The following is a 12,535-nucleotide window of genomic DNA, read 5'->3' on the forward strand; positions in this document are numbered from 1 at the left end:
CATTTCAGACATAAATCGAAAAACTTTCAAAAAAAATTGTACCAAACAAAACCTCAAAGCTTCAAGAGCAAATCGGGAAAACATGGTTTTTTTTTGTTAATAAGTTAGTTTAATTAATATCCCTTCACAAATACAACTACCATCAGATCATACGTTTGATCTATACATTACTCTAATATAGTTATTCACCTACATTATTCATTACTCTAATATACATAACTATAATATAGTTACACATTATTTTCAGATCCATCAAATGTATTATTAACTGTCCTCACAATCACCAACCCACCTAATGCATTCATCCGATTAATCCTGATTAAGCAACCCAAAACAGACGTTTAGAAAAGTAAAATATGAAACTACAATTATGTAACAGAAAGAAATAAAAGGTAGGGCGCTATAACACACACAAACAAATGAAATTACATCGGTATTTCTTTCATTTATCCCTTAATTACATCAACTAAAAAAAGAAACACCTAACATAAACTAACCAAATTATTATAAAAAAAAAAAAAAATCTACAAAAAAAAAAAAAAAAAAAAAAAAAAAAAAAAAACAAAAGACACTACCTAAAGTGAAGGTCAAGTAAAAAGCTGCACCACATCTCCACTTATGCAACCGAGCACAGACGTGTCACATATCTTACTGCACCTCACATCTGATATCGCATCAGATATCTGATTCTTTGGAACTTTAAGCCGTTGAACCACCAACATCTTGGACATATCATGCAAGACCAAGTCCGATGTTGTTTCATTTGCAAAAACAAACATGGAACCGTAGTTTTGTTTGTTAATGATAGTCGATTTTGGGAGGCGTACGTTGTCCATTTGAGCCGCCAGCATGGATCCGGTTCTTTTATAATACCGTGTCCCGGTTTTTTTGTAGAATACGTGACAGCCGGGAACTCCGGAAGGTTCCGGAGAAGTAGGAAGCGGTTGAGAGACTGCCATGTCAGCAGACGTTTGAACCTTTGGACGGAATGAAGCAACGATGTTGTCTCTGTTGGAGTGTGCGAGAGATATACAAACTCCTTGGTTTTCAGATTCCGGAATTAAATATGGCCTTCAATCAAAAAAAAGGTTTCATTGAGTATAAAATGTAATAAGTATGTTAAATTAATGTAGATTTTTCGAAGCATATTGTATTGAAAGTAGAATGCTATGATACAAAAATGAAGGAAAGTAGGTTGGTTGCTCTATTTCTTAAAAGAAAGTAAGAGAACAGAAGGTTGAAAAGGCAAAGAAACAGTAATACCTTTCTTCATTGGCATCGATACTCCACTCACAGAGGCCAATTTGGGAGGCGGTGAGTAGGGTTTTTATAGCAGACGGAATTGAAGAATCGGGTGGAAGAGCGGTCATGGTGTGAACGGGACTGCAAGACAGCCCCATCCGAGATTCCAAAGCCGTCCTAGTTTGACGCATATCAAAAGCCAAAACCATGCCATTCTGCATTTAGAGAAAATAAAAATCATAAACTGCAAAAAAAATAATGAGGGTATTTTGGTCTTTTAATGAAAAAAAAATGATAAAAGGATTTTGGGCATTTTTTGTCGTGTGTTTGGTTGGTTTAATTGGCAGGAAATGGAATGGAATTCAATGATAGATGTATAATTAATTTTTTGTTTTTGTATGTTCATATGTATAATGAGGGTATTTTGGTCTTTTAAAGGAATTGAAGTACCTGTAGTCCTGTATAAACATGATGTGGACTGGAAACATCCCATGAACATGACCAAGCAGGAGCCTGTTGTAGTAAATGACAACCATGGACATATGTTGAAATACAAATCAAATCATAACATCAAAACAAGAAAAACTATAATTACACATTCACAATGGTAGGATTGAATGCAACAAAATTAGCAAATGTATTTTCATATATTTGTCTATTATATCTATAGCATCCTACTTTCATTTCATCCAACTACATCACTGTATTTTGTATTATCTAGCCAATTATAGCAATGTCATCCAAACATAAAGCAGTTTTCATTTCTATAATTGGCAAGATTTTTCAACACCATAATGTCAAGTACAATTACTACAATGCTATAATTGGGAAGATTTTTTTAGTACATTATCTTAACTGGATAAATAAAAAAAAAAAAAAAATAAAAAAAAAAAGGAGATACAAGGTTGTAATAGAAAAAAAAAATAGAAAGGGGTTTTACCGGCAATTCATAGGTAAGAACAGTGTTGTTGCTTTCTGTACTGAGGCCAACATAATAATAATTAAAAAAATCAATAATGAGATAAAATAAATTGTTAAATTGAAATTAAGAAAAGAAACATTATCATATCATATCATATCATATCACCTGACAACTGTTAATTTTTTCCCCAAAGAAGCAAGAAGCACAAGCCTACTACAAGGTCTAACACAAAGGGCTCTAACAGCTTTTGTATTTGCAGGAAGCTCAATATCTTCTCTTTCACTTGGAGCTACCAAACTTATCTGGAAAATACAACAAACAACATTTGTTGTATTAAAAATTAAAAAGATGGAAAATCACCACAAATTCAGAGCTCCAAATTAGGGCACATTCACAAAACTTACTTTTGTCAGTAAATTTCTTCCTCCCATTCCATTTAGCCTTCTAGCTACTATCATAACTTGACCAGTTTCATCCATATCAAAATATCTACCCCCTTCTACCTGAAACTCTCTCTGAGATAAAAATAACAATTAGATTAAAGAAAGTTAAATAAATAGCCAATAAATTCCTACAAAAGGGTTAAAATCTTCTTGCAACCCCAAAACCCTAAAGTTCAGGATTCAGGGTTCAGGGTTCCTGTAAAAGGGTTAATCTTCGTGCAACCCCAAAACCCTAAAGTTCAAGATTTAGGGTTAGGGTTTACGGTTTAGGGTTCAGGTGTATTATTAAGTCTAATCATAATAAAAAGAAAGCACACAATAATTACAAACCTGCAGCTTAAATAACCCTGGAGGAGCTTGACTTCCACAACCATTGTCTACATTGTTTCCTATTAATCATGTAGAAACACAAAGTTTCATTACTGATTATAAAGAGAATGATATTCAACAGAAAGTAAATGGTTGTTTATTGAAATTTTACCATTTATTACTCTTCTTTTATAGCCCTGATTAGTGGTGAATGAAGCCTGTGACTCTCTTTGTTTATTTTCTAGCAACCTCTTCAAGTGTTTCGCTTCCTGTGTAAGTTTATGTCAAACAGACTGCATAAGAAAGCTATAGAAAAAATAATAATAATAAGACATTCGGGTAAAGGCATAGGAAAAATATGTTGAACCCAGTTCTTATGTACTATGTTGAAGTGTAAATGAGGAAAGAGTGTGATATTTTGAATGTAATTGACAAGAAACAAATAAAAACATGCCTCTTGTAACTGTTTAACTTGCTGATTTAGATTAGCTTCTCTTTCTGCAGCTTCAACTTCTTTCTTGCAGCAGTCAACATTCTGCAAAGGAATAAATTTCATAATGTAAAATTCTATAATGTTTATTATACTATGTCAAAATAGAGACAAAATTACACAAAACAAAGATAAAATTATAAACTATACCTACATATAATATAGAAAATTCATATGAAAGATGCTATTTATCTGCTAGGAAAATGAAAATAGAAGTGTAGAGCACTAGAGCCTTGTTTTTTAATTCTAAATAGTAAAAGATGATGAATTGATCATATATACAAACACATCACTTTTCTTGATCAGTAAAAAAAAATAGATTCAGAAGAAAACTAAAATCTTGATTAAAAATCTGTTTGACTTATAGGCATAATGTTTACATATACAGCTTATGTAGTAATTTATTACAATTTGAATTAGAATATGTGTATATTTACCAACTTTATTCACAAAGAAAAGACATTGAATCAGCATACCTTCTGCTGAAGAGAAGCACATTTGGTTTCGAGTGAACGCACTTGCTACAAGGAAAAAAAAAAGTGGATTTGATCGTACTACAAACATACAATAATAAGGATCTTATTTCCTATTCTATGGTATCAATGTCAATAGATTACCTTTTGTAATTCTGCATCAACAACACAAAGCCTTGCTGCATAAAGTACTCTAATATCCTTTAATGTACATTTTTTGTTGCATTGAGGACACTGTTGAAAATTAAGGAAAGAAACTTAGGATATGAGGTAAGTAATAAAGTATAAAAACTTATAAACGTGATAGTAGACAGACCTTCCCAGAACCCCTACTTTGTCGAAGCCACTTCTTTATACATGACAATCCATATATGTGCCCACAAGGAAGACAACTGTAATCCTCACACAGAAAGAAAGAATTAGTGGAAGACTTTAGATCACCCAAAGAAACATGCACTTTACAAGTATGGCTATGGTTATCTAAAATTCAACTTTAGCAACAGATCACTTGTGAGTTGTGACAGAAATTCAGGGTTTCGGTTTGGGGTTATTGGTTACTGAAAAGTATAATAACTGTCAAGAAGCTTCAAGTCTACATATAACAATGAGCAAAATATTTCCTATGGATCTTATTAAGCATATTTGAATCTTGTGTAGATCACCATCATAATGACAATATTGTATGATTCTACAAACTATATGGCATAGAATTCTTACATTTCAATTTCAATTTCATGCCACAAACTTATAATACCTAACTTATCGATACCACAAGGATGAAAAATTAAACTATACAAGAAAATGTATGAGTCAACAGAATCATAAAACAATGTGTAAACCTATCATACCAAATTTGATGTTCTCCACCGCTAGTCCAAGCTTCAATGCAAATAGGACAGAACAAACCATCAATCTCACCTCCATTAAACTTATCCTCATCTCCATCATCCCCTCCACTCTCTTGGCTCCCTAAATTCCCTTTACATGACCTCTTACAATTCGAGTCCTCCACCAAATCGTCATGTAACACCACCGCTTCCTGCGAATTGCCAGCCCGTGAAACCACGTTTGAAACCCTAGGTGACGTCACAACCGACGGAATCAACTCCTCATCTTCGTAACCACCATCATCGTCACTTTCTTCCTCTTCATCTTCATTTTCTTCTTCATCCTGGTCTTCAATTTCAATCACTCCGTCAGGACCATCTTCCTCCATGATTCCACTGATCAATACTTCGTATTCGTCGAGAATATCAGTTATTAACTTATAAACACACACAAACGCACTCTCGTTCCCTCTTTCTTCGGTTTTTCTCTGTAGAATTCACCAAGAAGAACCGAAGAAGAGATGGATTGAGTTCGTTACTGTTCCTTGCGTGGAAAGGGTTCGAAATTTGGCAGCGAAAGTAGATTGGGGGGAACGGAAAACTTAAGCCATGGTTTCGCGGGATTTTGATTTTTGATTTGTATTGGTGTGGATAAATATTTTTTTTTTTTTTTAGCTTATTAGTTTATTTGTTTATTGTGATGGAAAAAAAATTTAAATGTGTTTGGATTAGGTTATTGTAATTTGTTGATATTTAAGTGTCTAGTAAACAAAACAATTTATATTAGGGATGAGCATATGGATCGGGGAACCGGTCGGGTCGGGACCGGGATCATATTCTTGTAGATTTTTTGAACCGGGAACCAGTAGAACTGGCAAAAACCGGAAACATTTGTTGCTATTTACCACGGATCGGTTCCAACATTGAAGACACGGCAAGAACCAGTAGAACTGACGGTCCGGTTCGGTTCTTAATTTTGACCGACTTCGGTTCCCGATTCGGGTCGGTTCCTTTGCTCATCCCTAGTTTATATGAGTAAAATGACCAATAAGCAATAAACAATAAGCATTCCTTCCCTTGCTTATTAAAATCAGCTTATTTCTACCGCAATAAGCTGATTTTTAAAGACTCATATCCAAACACTTAAATTTGCTTATTGCGGTAAGATTAAGCAATAAACAATAAGCAGCCTATTTTTTTTGTATCCAAAATAATATTTTTTTAGGCAATCACAGCAATACTAAAATATGATTTAACATTTTTAATTAATACATTGATAGAAATTTTAACGTATAATATATAAACAAAAAACAAATATATAAAAAATATTTGTTTTACAACTGTAGACGGTCCAGTTGCGACGGTCCAGTTGCGAAAATTATGGACACTTTATTTATATTTCATTATTATATAATAATTATTTTATGGTAAAAACTTTTAAGAAATGGCTATTATGATTATTTTGTCGTTACTAAATGTCATAATTTTAGTCGTTTTTAATTTTTATACAACTAGTCGTTATGGATTTTAAATTCGAACAAATGGTCCATGTGCTTTCTAAAACTTGCACAAATTGTGTCTAAGCTACATAAAATGACTTGTTGTCCTTTTTTCTTTTTTTTTTTCTTTTATATTAAGAGATTAAGTGCTTAACAAGAAAAGACTTCTTTCTAGAAAAGCATGACGAAACCAAAAAAGGGTTGTGATGCAAAGCTTGAAGGATTGTCGCGACTATTTTGTCGCCTAGTGTAAGCGACGTGGCCAAGAGTTGGGCTGTGGCCCATTAACTGTTGACTTTGACCAGTTACCCATTGACTTTTTGACTTATTTAACTTTTGGTCAAACTTTGTTAGACTTGAATGATAGACTAAGGTTTGGCCTCTGTTTGATTTAAGTGGTTCATGCAATTGATTTCTTTGAGGAGTTGTGTGTGTGATCTTCAACTATTCATTCAGGTAAGTTTTCTCACTATACTATGTGTGGCAGTATATATCCTTTGGTGATAGGATGTAAGTGTATTGTTTGTGAATGTTTGTATGTGTAGACTAACAGTCCTTTATATGCTGATTGATTGGTTGTATGATGTGTTCATATAACTATTGAGGGGTTGATAGCGGAACGACGATAGGTCGCAAACCTAGATACTCATTGTTAATGGCAGATTAACGATAAGTCGTGAGTCAGTTGTAAATGACGGATCGACGATAGGTTGTGAGTCTGGAAGAATGACATAAAGTCGTGCGCCATCTAGTTATATGCATTACATGTGTATTGGAATATGTGGTCTTTTGGGGAACTCACTAAGTTTCATGCTCACAATTGTTGATTAAATGTTTTTTGTGGTAGTTTTGTTGATAAAGGGAATAACTTGGGTGGCTGTACTGCACTCACATTGATGTTTGATATTATGTTGAGACTTTCGTTGGTCTTTTAGATGACTATGTTTATGGAGTTTAAAACAATTGATTACTTTAAATCTTCAATGAAGATGTTTTTGGGGTTATATAAATCTTTGTGTTAAAAGAAAATTTGTTTGAAATCTTTAGACATTACAAGTTGGTATCAGAGCGTTGGCTTGAGAGATTCGGACAAACATTAGTGTGAGTCCAAACTCGAACCTGGAACTGAACGATTTTATAAAACTTTTTGGATAAATAAGTATATAAAAAGGAGGAAAAGATGTGATGTGTAGAATCAGACAGAGCTCATAAATGAAATTGATTCCCAATATATCTATATTTTTATATCTACTAATACGTAAATTGTGTAGGATCGATATACCAGTTTGATATGATTGAAATCATGTTTCAATCAAGAAATGAGAACATGAAAGAGTAAATAATTTTCTAATTTGATTTAGAGTAAGAAATTTCAATTATAATTGTTGAGTGTAAGAACTCGCAAAAGGCTTACCTACCTTCTAACTAACATCCATATTTATAGCTAGGTTAACAAAAAGAGAGTCGGTTAGAGAATAACCGATAAGGTTATAACATCTAGGCAACGACATGTTGTAAAACAATTACACAACATTTACTACAAACCTAAGGTGTACAAAACTTCGAAACCAAACACACAATCGAATTTAAAAAAAAAAATATTAAGATACAATTGTGAAAACTTTCGCAATCAGACACAAACACAACACATATAGACTCCTAGACCTAACAATCTCCCCATTGTTTCAAGTCGCGAAAATAAGTATTCATGTACTTTCATAAAAAAATTTGAGGAGTGAAGCCAAGCAATACTGTCGAACTATAATCCACCATCACATCATATCAAGCACAAGCTTAATTTCATTATTCGAGTTCATTTTATAGAGTTCAGCTTTCGAAAGAATGCCATTAGTGTTGTAGTCCTGTAGCATTGCTTGTCTTACATATACATCATAGGATTCTTCAAAATTTTATTCACTAAAGTCTTGTATATTATTCCCCATGGCTCTTTTTATATATGCCCATCCTTCATACTCTAAATCGTATTAGCTTGATCACAAGGACCGATAGATGTCTTCTTCTTCTTCAAAAAATCAGGTAACTCAACATCCATCTTACAAATCTCTAGGAAGTAAAATCTGATGATCTTTTTCAAATGAATGATTTGATTCACATATTTTTCATTGTCCATGTTAAAGATGGAAAACAACATGAACCATTCATGAGGGTTCATGAGAGGCAGATCAACAAAAGAAAACATAAACTCCTTATTGTTAATTCTCCTCACAACCCTGACCTTGTAGTTCAATAACTCATCATTCAAACACGTTATATCAAAGACGGAAAACAACATGAACCAGTCATGAGAGTTCATGAGTGGTAGATCAGCATAAGAAAACATAAACTCATTATTGTTACTTCCTCTCACAACCTTGAACTTGTAGTTGGCACACTCATCATTTAAACACGCTTCAGCTTGGCAGTCACTAATGGCATGTATTTTCTTCAAGATCCAAACTTCAGATCATGGCCTTGACTGCGAATGGTAAAACTCAAAGAGCTTTCGGTTCATACTTCCATTCGACATCGAAATCCCTTAAGTATTTGGAAAACTCCTCCACAATAATGTCTTTGGAGTCATTGGAAATTCCATATGACAATCGTCTTTCTTATCAATAACAAAAAAATGAACTCGGATTAAGCCAATATTGTTGAACATGCTTAATCGCCAAGTCCATCATCCTTTCCACAATCCATGTTAGCCATAAAGCTTTAAAAGTGATTCGTGCAACCTATTTATCTAATTGCTATACTCCTTCTGCCTTAGCTCAATCTCTAGTTGCCTCAACTTTTCTAACTCTTCATCGGTATTTGTCTGATCACCTTTAGGTTTCTCTTCTCGTGGATTAACAATCATTATAACACCAAAAAATAAACCAATTGTTTATTTTTATAGCTATTTTATGGTAAAACCTTTTAAGAAATAGCTATTATGGTTATTTTTTCTAATTTTTTAGACAAATTTACATAAATGGTCAATGTGATTTACTAAATGTCACATTTTTAGTCCCAATAATTTTTATATGAATGGTCAATGTGGTTTCTAAACTTACACAAATGGTTATTGTCGTTTCTAAAACTTACACTATGACATCCCTAATTTCACGGCCAAAAAAGACCAATTTATTTATGCTTTGTTTTAAAACCAGAGTAATTGTTTAAAGAAAATTGTTACGGAATTTGTTCCTAAAACAAAATGTGATAAGATTTATCAAAGCATTTCTTTAAAGAAATGTAATTTCATTAAATAACAAAATCTCAGCATGTCGTGTTCGATACAGACCAAAAACATAAACAGAACAAAATAGACCTTACAATAGTTATTTATAACTACTCACCTATATTCCAAAATCTCTCGTTCTGCCAGCTAACTTATGCTCTCGTGCCATAACTTGTAATACAAAGAAAACTGAATGGGTCAAGCTTGGGATCCTGGTGAGCATATAGGGTTTTCAACCCATAATGTTATATCATATATGTATATATATATATATATATATATATATATATATATATATATATATATATATATATATATATATATATTAGAACTCACAAACTTATACAATTTCACCATATAAAAACAACTCTTATCCCACCTTGTCGATCCTCACAATGACACGATCTAAACTCTCATATCAAAAAAATTCCTCTTTACCTGATCCCTACTCACGGATCTAAAATTAACCTCTCCACCTGATCCATACTCCCCGATCTAAAACTAACCTCTTGATCTGATCCATACTCTCGGATCTAAAACTAATCTCTTGATCTAATCCATACTCTCGGATCTAAAATTGTGCCAAATCCATACTCCTGGACTAGGGACAATCAACTATGTCTTAATCCATACTCCCAGATTAATAACAAGTTTATCTTGTTTATTGACGGTATCATTTTTGAGACCCCTCTCGCAATACATTTCAATGGGATTTTAGAGTACAACGGTGAACATCAAGTTCACAACACCTACAAGTTGCGAGCCTACTAGTGTTCCACTGGACTGTCTAGAATAACCCGTGGTTGTCATCCCTACTCTGCTGAATGACGGGGGCCATTGTTTGGGTAAAGGTTTCACTCATTTTTCCGATATCACCCTCACCTCAAGATCTACATCACCTTTTACCTCATTATCCAACTCATATTTTATCACACACCAACTATCTCATCTACACTTGTTCTACCCAACATATTTGTAGATATAAAATACATATACAATTTAACTCATTTAAAAACTATATAAAACATCCATTCCACACTCATCTCAAATAAACAACAATATATAAACACATAGCACGTTTTTCATAGCAGATACTTCATATTTATGTGTTAGAAGAAAGTGACTACACACTCACTCATAACATAGATGTAATACATTCAACCAATACTTGTATTAAAATCGTGTTTATGAAAGGGACTATACACTCACTCGATAAGACTATGCTCGGCTAGCACTTCGGCTCTAAAAGTAGTATTATTCGGTGAAACCGGGATGCTTCCTTGAAAACCGGGTTTCTCGCGAGCAGAGTTTCAGCTCGGGAGTCGGGAACTCTGTTTCTCGGGACCTTCGGGGCTTCAGGACTCGCTTCGGGTCTCAGGATGATACTGGGGCTTTGGGGGTATAAATTGCACGTAAATCGAGGTAATACAGGAGAGAGAGGGAGAGAGAGAAAGAGAGAGAGAGAGAGAAGAAGAAGAAGAAGAAATTTGGCAACCAAACTCGACTGCCCTTGTGATCTATTTATAGGGGGCTGGCCAGGCCGAATGCAGGGCGTTCCCTGAACGCTGGTCTGTAACACCCGGTCTTAGGTACACATTTAAATTGAAGTCAAATTCCATATTTTACTCTTGGACTCGGTGAGTTGGGGGCTCAACTCGTCGAGTAGGATCGACTCCGGATGAGGGGATTTAGTGACGTACTCGGCGATTCGGAAGTCATACTCAACGAGTAGGAGCTGTCTGGGTGAAACCCTAAATTAGAGGGTTTGCACCTTATTTAAACATCTTATGAGGCTTCCACCCCAACCTCCTTCACCTCCAGAGCATTTCACCCGAAACGCTCTTACTCTATAAGTGATCTTGAGCTTTCTTAGTTGTTTTTAGTGTTTCTTGGTGTGTTTTGAAGCTAGAGCAAGAAGTGGAAGATAGAAGACCCATGGAAGAAGGAGTAGATCCAGAAGCTACACCTCATTTGCCATCTTTTCTGGTAATCAAGCTTACAACTTGGTCTTCTTCCTCTTAGATCTATTTGTCCCCATATTAAGAGGGTTTTGGCTCAAAACCTTGGTCCTTGATGGTTGGGACGTCCCAAGTGGCTCATATCTCAGATCTAGGTTCTAGGGAGGAGTACATGGCATAAAGATACAAGATTTATGGCCATGATAGCCCCATGCATCCTATAGACCTCATTTTTAGGTCTTTTGAGCTAAAAGTCCCATGTATGTACGTAAAGTTCATGACTTTACGTGTTATATCGTCTTAAGGAGCCCAGATCTACCTTTTGGATGAGAGTTGTACATCAGAAATCAAGTAATGGATTTGGACAATGGTCGACTCGGCGAGTCGTTCTTGGTACTCGGCGAGTCCAAGGTAGTCTCCCAACCCATGAAGACGGACTCGGCGAGTTGTTCATACAACTCGGCGAGTCACAAACTAGTAGCACTTATGATGAAGATGAACTCAACGAGTTCAATGTCGAACTCGGCGAGTCAGTTGAAGATTGTCCCGATATCAGTTAAAGGAGAAATCGTCGAGTTCTTGCTAGACTCGATGAGTAGAGTCGGGTTGGGGGTAAGGGAAGGAATAAGGACTCTACTTTGGCTAAGGGTAAAATGGTCATTTTACCCTAAGATCAGTATTAGTTTTTGACTATGTGTCTTTATGGAATTTATAGTCGGAGAGTCGCCGGAGCAGCGGACAGAGATTTCTCATCGAGAGTTGCAGTAGTCAATCACACGAGGTGAGTTTCCCTCCGGTATGAACGGGTCTAAGGCACCAAGTCAGCCCGTTTAAGTAGTAGAGTATGTCGGGGTGAACCCGATGTCGGGGTTAGCCCGATGCAGTTTATATGTTTCCGGACTTCGGTCCGATGCCGGGGCGGTCCCGAGAAGTAGTTATGTATGCTTGATGTCTTTGTGATTCATCCATGTTTATGTGTTATGTGTCATATGTTCCGGACTCCGGTCCGATTTCGGGCAAGCCCGATGTAGTATATGTGACTATGTTATATGCTATGTGTTCTGGGGTAAGCCCGACGTATATTAGTCATTATGCCATGTATTATGTATTCGGGGTAAGCCCGAAGTATGATAGTTTATATGTTATATGTTC

General features: G+C 35.1%; 1 protein-coding gene across 2 annotated transcripts; it reads right to left on the reverse strand.

The window, feature by feature from the left end:
* Nucleotides 1-223: 223 nt before the first annotated feature.
* LOC145031004 (uncharacterized) lies at nt 224-5,336 on the reverse strand. 2 transcript variants are annotated; one of them, XM_078979433.1, is made up of 14 exons: nt 4,728-5,336; nt 4,196-4,271; nt 4,024-4,113; nt 3,883-3,927; nt 3,371-3,451; nt 3,089-3,185; nt 2,938-2,996; nt 2,569-2,679; nt 2,330-2,466; nt 2,183-2,222; nt 1,693-1,755; nt 1,264-1,457; nt 576-1,071; nt 224-315 (listed from the first exon to the last, which is right to left on the reverse strand). In XM_078979433.1, the coding sequence occupies exons 1-13, from the start codon at nt 5,093-5,095 to the stop codon at nt 588-590; spliced, it is 1,845 nt and encodes a 614-aa protein (XP_078835559.1). In that variant the 5' UTR covers nt 5,096-5,336; the 3' UTR covers nt 224-315; nt 576-587. The 2 variants fall into 2 exon arrangements, with proteins under 2 accessions (XP_078835559.1, XP_078835557.1); XM_078979431.1 differs by lacking the exon at nt 224-315 and having other exon boundaries at nt 387-1,071; nt 4,728-5,335.
* Between the last annotated feature and the right edge of the window lie 7,199 nt (nt 5,337-12,535).

This window comes from Lactuca saligna, chromosome 2, assembly GCF_052625555.1.
Source record: "Lactuca saligna cultivar CGN05327 chromosome 2, ASM5262555v1, whole genome shotgun sequence".
NCBI classification, from domain to species: Eukaryota; Viridiplantae; Streptophyta; class Magnoliopsida; order Asterales; family Asteraceae; genus Lactuca; species Lactuca saligna.